The sequence below is a fragment of the Cuculus canorus genome, chromosome 9, assembly GCF_017976375.1.
Source record: "Cuculus canorus isolate bCucCan1 chromosome 9, bCucCan1.pri, whole genome shotgun sequence".
In the NCBI taxonomy this organism is placed as follows: Eukaryota; Metazoa; Chordata; class Aves; order Cuculiformes; family Cuculidae; genus Cuculus; species Cuculus canorus.
The window spans coordinates 20,544,973-20,558,346 of NC_071409.1; the positions used below are offsets into that span (position 1 = coordinate 20,544,973).

Here is a 13,374-nt window from a genome sequence, read left to right on the forward strand (position 1 = left end):
GAAAAAAAAGAAGCAGTGGTTGCAGGTACTCTGTTATTTATTGTACAGTATTTCACTGAAAGTACAAAGGCATCATCAGTATTCACCAGAATTGTACTGTAACAGGTACATTATAATCTGTGTTAAAATGTGCTACTTTTTAATGATGCAAGACAGAACACAAATTTAGAGGAAGAAAGTAAGGATTTTAAAAAAAAATGCAAAAATACTTTTTTAGTAACTGATCTGTACAAAGGAAAAAAAAAAAAAAAAAAAGAAACCAAACCAGAGTGCGGGGATGAGAGCCCCCAAAGTCATTTAAACTATATAAAAAGGCACTGTTATCTACCATTAGGACCTTTGCGTTCTGTTTCCTTCATACTGATGACTGTGGGGGGGAGGGAAAAAACTGTTACTAAAATGATCAAAATCATACAAAAGTATTTACAGAGAAAGGCAGAAAAAAATTCCCCTACTCTTGTTCCAAAAGAGAAACATTTGCCCAGTTGGAGAGCACAGCCTTCCTCCCTACCCTCTCGCCCAAACCGTTTCAAAGCAGTGACCTTGAACAGGGGAAAGCAAATAGCGAGGTGGTGGCAGAAGCTGCCAGAGTCCTTCTAACAATGGGAAAGTATCTCTCTTATTTCTGTTTTATTGCTTTAAACTCTCCTATAAATCAGGGGAGCTAGAAAATAAAATAAAAACCCTTAAAACCCACATGACAACCCCAAACCATCTGAGTCATCCTGACTGCGAGAAGATGGGGTGGGTGGTCAGGAGAAAACGGGGAGGACCAAGAGGTAGGGCTGGCTGGAGCTTTCTTTCTAGAGAAGGGGGGAACAGATGGGGAGAATAACGCTTCGAACTACCAGACATTTGTGCTGCTTTTCTAAATCTTCCCCTGGGAGCCTGACAGCGGTGTGTGTCAGTAGAAGCAAACCCAGGGCACACAAACCCACCAGCCAAAAGCATGTGACAGCAGCCGTGGGACGTCCCCAGGACGCTTACACGTGAGCGCTCTTCGCGTGGGTAGGGGAGCTGGATCCCGAGGCGTAGTAGAAACGGTTTTCACCGAACGTTTGGGCATCTCCTGAGCAGCAGACGATGACGCAGCCACCAAAGAGGCAGAGGGCAGAGCCAATCCAGCCCGTGTACAAAGAGTAGCCAAAGCTCATAATGGTGGTCTCACGGTGGGCACACACTGGAAACCAGATGGTAGCAACAACGCCGCACATGGCTGGGGAGAGACAGAAAGGAAGGGTGAGTCAAGTTATGTCCCCTCTGTGAGGACATAAAGCATGTCAAAGGGGAGGTAAGGCTCTGAGGGACAGGGGACAAAGGGGAAGCCCATCCTTCCTCCCTTGCAGTCCCATGGTGGGACCCAGGAGAATCAGCATCAGGGCTTGGTCCAAGAGATCTCTGAGCAGGAGGCAGGATGGGAGCTTCATGAGGAGAGAGATTAAGAGAAAACAGCCATCTCTCTCAGGCACCAACAAACGAAAAAGCAACTGCTGCGTGACAAAATCTGATATATTTATTACAAGGGAAACAGATTTGTTCCCTAGAAATATCTTTAAGAGGGAAAGATGAAAGTCAACCCTGGAACTGCTGCTCTGGAGAGCTGCAGAATTAGGAATAAATTAGATATGAAGCAAAACCCACAAAAGCTGCATGCACTGGTGACACAGCAAAATCAGTGGGCCAGAGACAACTGGTTTAAATCACTATTTCTGCATGAACTCACATGCTACATCCTCTGCCCACGTCAATCTGCATCACTGCAGTTGCTCTGCTCAATGCTGGAGTTTTTTTACTGAAAAGAAAATGCCTCACAGCTCTGGAAAACAGGGTCCACATCCCTATGGAAAATTTCTCTAATCCAAATGATGGGAGACAAACCCAGCAAGGCTCTCCAGAAACTTATTGAATTGCATAGAAATGGGACCTCATCGGAAGGGAAAACAGAATTTTTACCTACAGTCTGCTATGGGTCAAAAAATGACTGGGGACTTAAAATTTTGCTTGAAATGCCATATTTTTTTTTTCCACAAACGACAGGAAGGTTGACACAGTGCTGCAAGGACTGCTTGGCAAGCGACAAGTGAAGTAGATACCCTCAGGACAGCAGAGCGTGTTCAAATGCAGCACTTTGCAGACAGTCAGGCTACGGATCACAGTGTTTCAGTGTGCAGCGTAGACACATGGCTCGCTCCAAGCACACACGCATGGTTTGCTCCAAGCAGGGCAGAAACATGTGCTCTGCATTTTCCTTGTGCCACACAAGGTCACCCTCCAGGATGGTACCTCCATCCTGCAAAGTCCCCACGTGCACTGAGGGCAACAGGAGTTGATGGTGTTAATCACCTCACAGAAGCAGCTCCTAAAACAATACTCCTTTATGGCCTGTACATCTGAGAAGAATTAATCTGTCAATATTTACTTGCCTCCAGGACAAGCTGTGCAGGACTCCATCCTTGTGGCTATCAGAGAATCAGAGCAAAACAATAATAGGACTGTGGCAGCGTTACAGATTTCCACCGACCGCGTTAAAAGGTATCTGGGAGGCAGTGTCAAAAAGTTAAGGTTGCAAGAGGGGAAAAAAAAGGGATGAGATTAAAAATAAAATTGTTTAGCTAAAGAGGAGAACAAACCATAGCTCCTGGCCGGTACAGCAGAAAACCCATCCTCAAGAGCTGCAGCTATTGTGAAAGAAAATATTTTCTTATGGAAAAGAGAAGAACATTTGAAGGATGCTAATAAAGCCAGTAATAATTTTGGGCCTCCTCAAAGCAAGGACCCTGTGGCTTTGGAAGGAATTTTTGCAGAAGGGAGGGAGGGGAGAACAGCATTTCTCCTGCATGTGGATCAGTCCTGAGAACAGCTCATAAGCTTCTAACGCTTTAAAACAAAAATGTATCAGTTGGGAATCCACAAAGCATTCTAATGGGCTCCAGAAAAAAAGCTTCTTTGTTGTCCGAAAAGACACAATCATCTTTTCTTCTTCTGTCAGCAGTAAATATGTGTGTATATATATATATTTATGTCCATAGACTATAAGAGCCTTATCTATCCAGACCCTCCCCCAAAATACAGGACTGAAGAAAACACTTGCGCTGGGGTGAGAAGAGCTCTCAGGGCCACTAACACAATAACATCTCTTGTGCGTGTGGATGAACTACATGTAAAATTACCTTATTTTAATGCTGACAATACTAGAAAGCTGAGAAACACAAGCCAAGGACTTTGCACGGGTTAGTTTGACCTCTCTGTCTTCGGAGGGTACCAGCTGCTGGCAGGTACCAGTGACCCCATTGCTCAGCAAGAGGAACATCCAGAAACAGGACTGGATTTCATAGCTCTGCAGAGATTCAATCGGGATGCAAATCCTCTGAGAAGATGTGAAAAGGTTGGTCTGCAATCGCAACATTTCTGGGTGAACCAAAATTTTGGTCTAGCTGTTTCACAGAGAAAGGCTGAAAAAAAAAAAGTTGATCTGCCAAGAAACCCAAAGGAATTGGAAAGGCATTTTAGGGCAAATTTCAGGTATTAAAAAACCCATCTGCACCACAAACTCTTTTGAACAGAAATTATTACTCCTTCTCTTTTGTGCTGATGCTGAGAGACCCTTTTCCTCTCCCTAAATATAAACGTCTTCAGATAGTGGAGCTGCTGCAGTCAATATAGCGTAGCAGTAAGGTAAAAAAAAAAAGTCTGCAAACAGAAGGAATATTTGCTATTAGACCAACTATGTTGTATGGAAAAACGGGCTCCTTTGAGGACACGCACATACTGGAAAGCTTCCCTGCTTTTTGCAGCTAAAGCAGGCAGGTCTGTAAACTCCACTGCTGCTACCTGCAAGAGTCACCTCAGTAATAGATGGGATGGTTCTCCTTGTTCTCTCAGACCACTGAGAACCCACAGGGGCACATCTCAGGCTCCCAGCATTTCTAAGTCCTTTTTGACTACGGACTTGCAGTGGATCAATCTGGTGAGCTGAAACTCTTAATATTCTACATTACAGGCATATTTTAATCAAATGGAAGTACACAAGAAGAACAGAAGGTGGGGGAGGTGGGGGAGATAGAGCAGAATTACTCTAACTCAAGGGACAGTAAGTCCCTGCCAAATTCCTTAACAGTAAGTTAAAGGCTTTCTGCAGAAGAAAGACTACTTCTCATTCACAGCTAAATTTAATCATTCTGAGCTGCTGACTCAAAGTCACACAGATTTCTCTTTCAAAGCTTTTGGTTGAAATAATAGATATCCACTATTATTTTTTTCTGTGTTCAAGGTGATCGTTTTATCTTGGTATCTATGGTTTTAGAAGTAAAGCTCATGCAGTGTCCAGAAAAAAATATTAATATCCTGTATTTAGTTTACAACAGCAAATAGGGTCATTTTTGCAGTAGTAATTCCAAACAACTAATGTACTTTTGTCTGTGTTTTCCAGTGTTTTAAGTCCCTCACCCACATTAGGAAAAAGCCTGCTTGGTTACCAGCGAGGGGTCCCCAGAATTAGTACCAACAACACAGGATGGGACAGGGTTTTTCCATCAACACTAACGTGTGCAATGTTTTCATACCGGCTCAGAGCAAACCTCTGCTGATGGTTGATTTCGGAAATAAATCAATTCTCTCAGACAGATAGGATCAAACAAAGACATAAATACATCAGCAGGCAGGATAGGAGGGTGCGCACACAGGTTGAACTCTGCAGCCTGCTATTATCAGCAACAGAAAAATCAATGGAATATCTGAGCCCATTGTTTTCCTGGCAGCTCTTCAACTTATTTTTTTTTTTTTGCTTGGTTGTTTTTTTTTCTCTACAGTGTTTCAACCGGTTTTCTTTTTTAAATAAATTTCAATGACAAACTGCCATCCCTTCCCTGAGCAACAAGTGAAGTCTGCCACGGGTCAGCTTGCCTGATCGCGTCTCAGCTCTCTAGTTCTGCTATGTTAGTGAGAGTTTTAGGGTTTGTTTTCTTTTAAAGAGAGCTCTGGGAGTTGGTTTCCATTTAGAAGAAAAGGCTGGAACCCATGTGGTTGGGCAAAACCACAGATGAGAGTTCGGTAGCCAGAGGGCAAATAAGAACAGAGCAAGGCATATTTCTTCTAGAATATATTTAATTTTACATCAGTATTATGATTTTTGAGGCCTGATTTTTGCTTATTAAATGCTCTGAAATGGTAACATCTCATTTTGCGAATAACAGACCATTAATCAGCTTAAATAATGTCAAAGTTCCAAGCTCTGTATATTATTCATCTTCTGAAGGGACTGTCTTGCTGATCAGCCTGGAAAAATTTGGGGGTTGTAAAAATAAATGTGAATTGCTTTGTGGGTTTAAAAAAAAAAAAAAGCCTAAGAGCAAAAGGAGCGTATTTATTCTTTCTTTGTGATCTGATAGAAACAGCATTATTGTAATTGTGATTAAAACATTGTGATCAGGCCACTGTTCCCAGCCCAGATCATTCAGGACATCAGCAACACGAGCAAATCACTTCACCTACAGATGCTTCAAAATTCACAGGGGTAAAAATCAGTAAGAAGTCCAAATTTAACCCAAAGAGCATTCAACTGCCAATGTTTTGTAAATACTTCATTTTCTCACAGAACCTAATTAGTGCGAAAACCATGTCCTAAGGCAGAGAGGAGCCTGGCTTATGGAACACCACAAGTCCTCTCCTCCACCCTCTTCCATCTCCTGTCCTCCCTGGTGTTATGCCATGGCAGGACCAGGATAGGAAAGAGGCACACGAGACACCAAACCTTGGTGTGACGCTGCAAGATATGGGATTTCACTTGTCCTAACGCGGTGTTAGCCAATACTGCGGCTGCAATTTGTTTGCCACATGTCCTGGTCCTGTAATCCTGTTGCCCTTTGGCAAAGCAGATTTAAGGGCGATATTCCTGCCTCCACATCTGCAGCCACGCGAAGGAGGCTGACCTACAGCACGGTTCTTCTTGACAAGAACTGAAAACTCGCATTTGTTTGCCACTTCGCTGGACCTCTCCCACTCTGGGCAGGGGAAACTGGGCAGAGGAAACTCCTTCAGCACTGAAATTTCATTCACAGGCAGAAAAAAACAACCCACTTTTCCCTTTCATTTTGCTAAGCCAAATGAACTGACTCAAGGCTTTGGGACAGGGATGAAGGCTACACCCCAACAACTCTCTGATGGGACTGTTCATGATCAGCATGTCCTAAACAGGCACTGAAAAGCTGATTTTAGGTATTCTACCTATGGCAATGTGCCCTTAAACGCCGCAGACATCGAAAGGGCCCCGTAGTCTCAGTCCCTTAGATTTCAGATGTACCAGCTTGTACTATCTGCTTCCCGCCAAGGCACCAGAGGAGGGACCGCTTCAAGGAAGGAGTGTCCAGAGGACAGTCCCTCTGAGCCTGCAGCTCTATCCAGTGCCTACTTGAAAAACAATAAGGAGGAGAAAGACGACGGGCATGATGTCAGCATGGGCTGCCAGCGGCCAGCAGAGCCACACAAAGAGGCCACTTTTCCCCACCCCTCCTCCTCTGCCGCACAGACGGGTGAAAACAAGGCACTGCAGCCTGTTGCTGAGATGACGAGGCTTCAAGAACATGCAGGTGTTGCACTGGGGACAATGAGCTCCACAGTCTGCACTGCTCAAAACAATCTCCTTCACAGGCACTGAGGACGGGAAGAAATTCCCAGGGGAACTTGCAGGCCAAGGGCAGGCCTGGCCAGAGGGGCTTGGGAGGTCCATGGGACATGCCACCCCTCTTCTGAGGTCCATGTCATCTGCTTGCTCCCTCCCTCGCTGTGCCCACTCACCTGCCTGCTTTCTCTCTCACACACCTTGGCTTACTTTGACCCGGCTGTGTCTGCAATGCTCAGAGAAATCTGGAGGCTATTCTTTCCCTGTAAGCGTCTAGGGAATTCAGACCTTTTTCCAAAAATAGCATCGCTTCCACAGCCAACCAGCAAAACCAGTGCCCACAGGCAGCTGCCTGTGTGCAACCGCTATCGCACTCCTGCCGGCACAGGCAGTGGCTGTGCCCAAGGACTCCACAAGACAATGCACAGTAGGGTTTTGCAGCCCTCCCCTCTTCTCCCTGCTTCACTCCCTGCCTCCTGTCTTTGTCCTCCCACTCCTGTTCATGCCTTTTGTTTGCTCCACAGACTGCAGCAATGCTGGAGAGCTTCAGGATCAGCCCAGCCTGGACAACCATGCTTTTAGGTGAACATGTTCAACCAGCTCGCCCCACACCATCCTGAAGTAGAAGACGACCTCCAGCTCCACACACACACACAGGGTCAGTGGGTGACTTACCCAGGAGGATGATGAGGATCCCTCCCAGCTGGGACCGGCGGTACTTGGCAGCTCCAGGCTCATGGCCCATCCGAATGCAGGGCAAGACCGTTATCAGCAAGAAGATAGCAGGAAGACCCAGAACGGAGGCAGCGATCATCAACGCTCGACATGCTTGGACATACCCTGTTGGCAAGGCAAGGAAAGAGGATTTTGATTATTCATCACAAGAGAAGGAGACCTTTGGACAAAGGCTCCTGTTTGATTAGCTCTCAAGACTTGCACGGAGTGTGGAAGACAGGTTCAGTCCTTTATTGAAACAATTAAATCTTCATTAGGCGTAAGAGAGTGAAGCTGCAGTACTGTGGTTAGTTCATGAACACAGGATGTGCAAGCTCAGAATTTTCCAGTGAACAAACAACGCTGCCTGGAATACACGAACTCTTCCTAACAAGATCCTGAGGAATCATGGAGCTAGGAAATATGGTGAGGGAAAGTAAGAGAAACTGCTAGGAAGGAGTTTTCCTATATCTTCACACAGAGACTCTTGGTTAAATAAGAATTTGAAGTCTTAAAGAACAGCTGTCTGTGAGCCCAGAGAAAGGCTGCATAGTTGAAGACCCACTACAAAACCAGGCAGGTCCACGAGATGCTACCACCAGTCACCCTGAGGATCTGGGGACTGTTGATCTGGGAGGAGGAGGGATGTTCACCAACGACAGCTACACTCCCATGCTGCATCTCAGGAGCCCAGCCTGGTAGAGGGGTTTCAGAGGAGTCCCATGGCTCAAGCTGAGCGCTGGCATGGCTCGTACTTAGTTGCTTGACTTGCTGTAACCAAGGGCCACGTTCTTCCTGAGTCCCTATGGATATCATGAGATCCTCTGGTGTTCCAGCAGTTACCACCCCTCTCCTCCTGCCCCTGTGCAGAACCAGTGGGATGACACAAGGCAGTGAGGAACAAGAGGAGCCAGAGCCTGTGGGCACGTTGGGCAGGGAGGTGCTGTTTCTACCACTCAGTGAGGGTCTATGTATAACAGCATACATTTTTTAAGAAAAATTATAGATAATTTATCTATTTTTTTATATAGTCATATATTTTTAAATGAACCTATAATAAGATAAAATATATATAAAAATAAACAAAAGCAGGTTATTGCTTGCATGCAAAAGAAAAGAACAAGTGTCAGGTTTGCTCCAGTGCCTGGTGAGCATCCACCAGCTCTCAGGACAGCCTCAGCAGAGTGATTATGCTGTCTCTCTCTCCCCTCTTATTAACAAAATGAAGCTGCCACATGCAGACACAAAGTTTTGTGATGCCTCATAGAATATCATCAAAAAAAGGGGCCTCAAGCAAGTCGCACTGACATACAGAGAAGACACGAGGGATGAGTATCTTACTGTGCCTGGAAATGCAGACTCAGTCTATATTGAATATTTGCTTGATTTTTCGAGAGGAAACTCAACAAAAAGTTACCTGAGGAGTTCAGGGCAGAAAACAGGACCCTAAAGAAAGGAGCTGGCAATGCCCAGAGTGGTTTCCGTGCAATTGATCCCGATTAAACAAGCATACAAACACATTCATATAAGGAATTGAATCAGGCAATGAAAGGCTCTAAATATATTACACCTGTCAGACGCACCAGGATAAATTTCTCTCCCACAGGAAGCTGTGGGTATCAAATGGGTTACAAAAGCAGCAGCATCTTGGTTTGTGATTTGTTTCTGCTGGAGAGAAGCATTGCTTTCTGCTGCTGAAAGACCTCTTTACCTATTTATTACATTTCATTCAATAATTTTGCGGGGGGGGCCAAGCCTGTTCTCTGTCTTGTGCTCCACATCATATTGAACAATAGTAGCAACACGGAAGGTAAACCTACTAAAATACAAGTAGACATAGAGAAAGGAAGAAAGGAACTCGTCTGAGAGATTCACAGCTAAGCACCATGTGATGCAGAAAAGGCTCTGTAACAGAGATTTGGGAATAATCTTTCTGAACTCTTGTGAAATGATTTTCACAGCAGCTTAAACAAATATAACATAAAGAAAACAACAAGGAATGGTTATTTCTACCCTGCCAACTCCAGAAGATGCATCGCTGGAATGCTAGAGGAAGTGCCATCTAAAACACAGCAGAGTGAAGAAGCACTGCAGAGTTAACAGTGGTTGAAACAGGGAAGATTGTTAACTAAACTTACAGGGACAAGACCACACAAGACGCTGGCAGGTTTAATTAGCCCAAAAGAGGTATTAATACTGATGGAACACCATGCTTAGTTTTTGCTTTGCAATAACTAGATGAAAATAACTATATAATTAGAAAATAACGAGACAAGTTAAATGCAGTTACATCTGTTGGACATGTAAAAGTTCTGTCTTGCCTTAGAACATGTGGGAAGCACAAGACCATCAAGGCTAATGACAATCTTCCAAAAGCTTAAAAGCTATAGCAGCATCAATAATAGATGCTGAAAGATTCATTATACTCAAAATCATTTTAAGGCATGAAACCTTAACATTTGCGATAGTTCATGATCATCTCAAGGCAAAACTCAGAATACTCTATTATATCTCAAAGTACTCTATCACACCTCAATATACCATATGTTTGGCAATGCAATCTGGATACAAGATGTGAAAGAAACAGCAAGCAATGATTAAACATTAACTGGGCTTTAATAGCCACAGATAACACAATACCTGGGTTCAATTAAAACCAAATATAATTTAATGATAATTAGGTTAAGAGCTACCATTCCCATTCTTTAGCGTATTTAATGGACCATCAAGGACCTCAAGGAGCTTCGCCATCGATTCCTACGGCAGCAGGACCTGCGCTGCTCAGAGCAAGGCTTCACTCCTCACCTCTGGGTGGGAAGGGGGAGGACGGGATACACCTACCTGGCAGTATGAGGATGTCCACGAGGGGCTTGCAGTGATAGAGACCCGTTGCCATGACACAGTCTGCCCACAGCCCCTTGGATCCCAGCTCGTCCATTTTCCTGCAGGTGGTAATGGTGTAGCCGCAAGTCACCACCCAGTCATTGGTGGCCGTTGCCACAACCACCCCAATCCACCCTATGAAACTGCAGACAAATCCAGCCAGGTGCAGGCAGGTGGCCACCATATCGATCCCTTGGTGGGGAGAGCTGGACAGGAGAGCACCTGCAGGGGTTCAGCAAGGCCGGCCAGCGAGCTCCCTGCTGCAGATCCTGGCTGCTGGGACCTACTGCCCGCAGGAGGGATGGTGTTTGGCCGGATGAGGTCCCAGCTCAGGCGCTGCTGCAGGCAGAAGGCTGACTCTGGGCAGCAATCTCCCTGGGAGGGGTCAGAGCTGCCTCCGGCCCCACATTGCATGGGAGGAGCAAGTGGGGAGCCCCAAGTTCTGCCAGTTCATCAAGAGAGGCAGAGGGGAGGAGGGTGTGGAGAGGAGGAGACGTAGCATTACACCCACTCATGCTTGAAAAACAAAACAGGCTGTTTTATTGGAATGCGAACAGCCTGACTATTCAAAATTTAACATCAAGGGAGAAGAATTAAAGCAGTGTTTTCGAGCTGAAGATACACGATCACACCAGTACCTCTTCCTGGAAAGGCAGAGCAAGAAATGTGGTGGACAGAGGCACTCACGAGGTGGAATCGATCATTTCATCAAAGCCATCAGCACAATTGCAGTAAATGGACAAAATCAGCCTTGGGTCTTTTCTGATGCTTTCTGCAAAAACACACACCACTGCATTTTCTGCCTGTGCCCATGTTTTCAGAACTATTAACTAACCCTGAGAGAGTCTCAAATATGTTTAACAGCATCTTACTTCATTTTTTTAAATGCTATAGTTTAGAAGGAGCAGCTTCCACTCAAATTTATCAGAGGTGTAAATTTTAGTCTTGACGGAACGAGGAACAGCCACTTCACAATGTCAACATAAAAGATAAAAACACCCATTTCACAGCCCGCTCTATATCAGGAGAAACAGGCAGGGAGGATGTTTTCCTAATTTTATTTCCTATTTTCACAAACCCAGATCTATGTTCCCAGGTGCCAACACACCCCTAATGAAATTCCATCATTGTGCGTCCTCCAGTGCTGCTGGTTTTGAGAAGGGGAGGTTGGAGATGTGCCTGGAGAGACATAAAACGTGCGTGGAGAGACCACTAGCGGAGAGCTGTCTGCACTGCCGGGGGAACGGGACACGGAACAAGGAATGTGATTCATTCCCAGAGCTGTTAGTGAAAAGAAATACTGGAAGCTACAGTGCAGCATAAGGTGCCAGGAATGAAATATATCCTGCTCTTCATCTAACAGTCTTTTTTTGCCATTTTTTAGCAAACAAAGTGAAAAACATGCACAAGATCATCCTAAGCTTCGTCCCATATTCCTTAGATTCAAAATTCAAAGGCACGATTCAAAATTCAAGAACACAAGGCTATGGTTTTGTTTCGTCAAAGCTTCATCTGAACTCGGGAGCTACTACATAAATAGCTGAAAATTATCTTAGAGGAGGAGCTTTTATAATAAAGAGCAATTTAATAGTGGTTTTCACATTTGGTTTATATTGTCAATTACTCCTTGGGTTTTGTTGTTGGGTTTTTTTTTCTATTTCTGCAATGCAATTCCACCTTTCTACCCAGCTTATCCTTCTACTGCACTCACTTCAGGTGGAGCAAGCTGCTACTTGCACCCAGCCACCACTTTCAGCTTCTCCAGGTTTCGGTTCTCGATGGATTTAACCCTTCCCCAAACACTACTCCTGCTTATTTATTATCCAGGGGATAAACTCGTCATCTCCTGAGTGAAACCAGTGTTGTTCCACCCCTTGGACCACACAATTGCATTGAGCAGATCAGGTGTCACCTCCTGAAACTGGAAGGAGATGAGCTGACAGAGGAACGCGTCCCTGCCTCTTCCCTTTGCTGACTCAGTTTGCGTTTTTCCAGTCAAGCATTTCCTGCACTGAAATGTATAGCGGTCTGTAAATTAAACGTCTGGTCTGCTTGCATCAAGTATAACTGTCCGTAGCTTAATACTGTTCTTTGGTCAGGACCAGGCATAAGGATACGTAATCACTTTGGAATAACTAATCCCAACCTCTATCAGCTGGCATCACACATCCTTTGGAGTTTAAAAACCATACGTATGCCCTAAATGACGCTGATGTTTCCGTTTCTAACACACTTCAGAGTAGATTGTTTTTCTTCAAAGTACCAGAAGATTTTGCAGCCTCTTGCCATCCCAAAGCTGAGATTAGAAGCATTTCATGTGGTGACAGTGCAGGCACATCCTAATGCACAAATCCCCAACTTTTTAACACGCTGCAGGATATGAATTCCCAGGCTGTGGACACACACTCCTGTAACTTTGTCTCCTACAATCACGGTTTCCATAACCACTAAAGTGTCTTACACTGCCACGTTTTCCTTCACAAATGCATTTGACAAAGAGGAGGCAGCATCTCAACTGACAAGAAGTGAATTTTACACTCGTGTTATGAGCACTATTCAACAGTGCTCGATCTGGTACCTGCAGGGCACAGCTTGAATTATTTCATTGACGTTGATAGGCACAAGAAACATTTACTGTTTTGTCACTGTCTTTATAAATAACACGATCCAGTATTTCAGAGAATGCAAGTTACTATGCTACAAGGGAACAATGACTCACAAGAACAATAAAATAAGAAATTAATGACTTATCAGCTCTATGCTAAATAAATGGATGCTCTTAAGGCTATATTCTTAAAGGAAGTGACACCCATGCATTTATTTCAGACACAGTGTGAACACCTTAAAAATCAGTCTTTTTACCCTGCTACTCAAGCAGTTTTTCCTTGATCAGGATTGTTTTCTCTGACAAATAGCAGGCATTCCAATTAGTCACACTTAGAGGAGTTATCAACACCCTACGACTTTTTCTCATACAAGTGACTCACCTTGAACTTTTTCTTTGCAGGGTTTTTCAGCCGGATCGCTTCTCCCTTGCTTGGAAATACAGCAGCATAAAAATGTAACATGGGATGCAGAAGTAAGCAGGGTTACCTTTTGAAGTGGTACAGCTCGTGGATTTTCTTCCATACTAAACACTGAGCCCATTAAAATATTACCAG

General features: G+C 44.5%; 1 protein-coding gene across 1 annotated transcript; it reads right to left on the reverse strand.

The window, feature by feature from the left end:
• Positions 1-10,640, reverse strand: CLDN11 (claudin 11). Its single transcript, XM_009563455.2, has 3 exons — positions 10,172-10,640; positions 7,292-7,456; positions 1-1,216 (listed from the first exon to the last, which is right to left on the reverse strand). The coding sequence occupies exons 1-3, from the start codon at positions 10,395-10,397 to the stop codon at positions 984-986; spliced, it is 624 nt and encodes a 207-aa protein (XP_009561750.1). The 5' UTR covers positions 10,398-10,640; the 3' UTR covers positions 1-983.
• Between the last annotated feature and the right edge of the window lie 2,734 nt (positions 10,641-13,374).

What these genes read in the sequence shown, in the direction of transcription:
- CLDN11 (XM_009563455.2), bottom strand. Translation starts at nt 10,397, where the DNA reads ATGGTGGCCACCTGCCTGCACCTGGCTGGATTTGTCTGCAGTTTCATA. An exon ending in GGACATCCTCATACTGCCAG is followed by an intron (nt 7,457 to 10,171) that starts GTAGGTGTATCC and finishes CCTTGCCAACAG; the next exon opens with GGTATGTCCAAGCATGTCGA. An exon ending in GATCCTCATCATCCTCCTGG is followed by an intron (nt 1,217 to 7,291) that starts GTAAGTCACCCA and finishes GTCTCTCCCCAG; the next exon opens with CCATGTGCGGCGTTGTTGCT.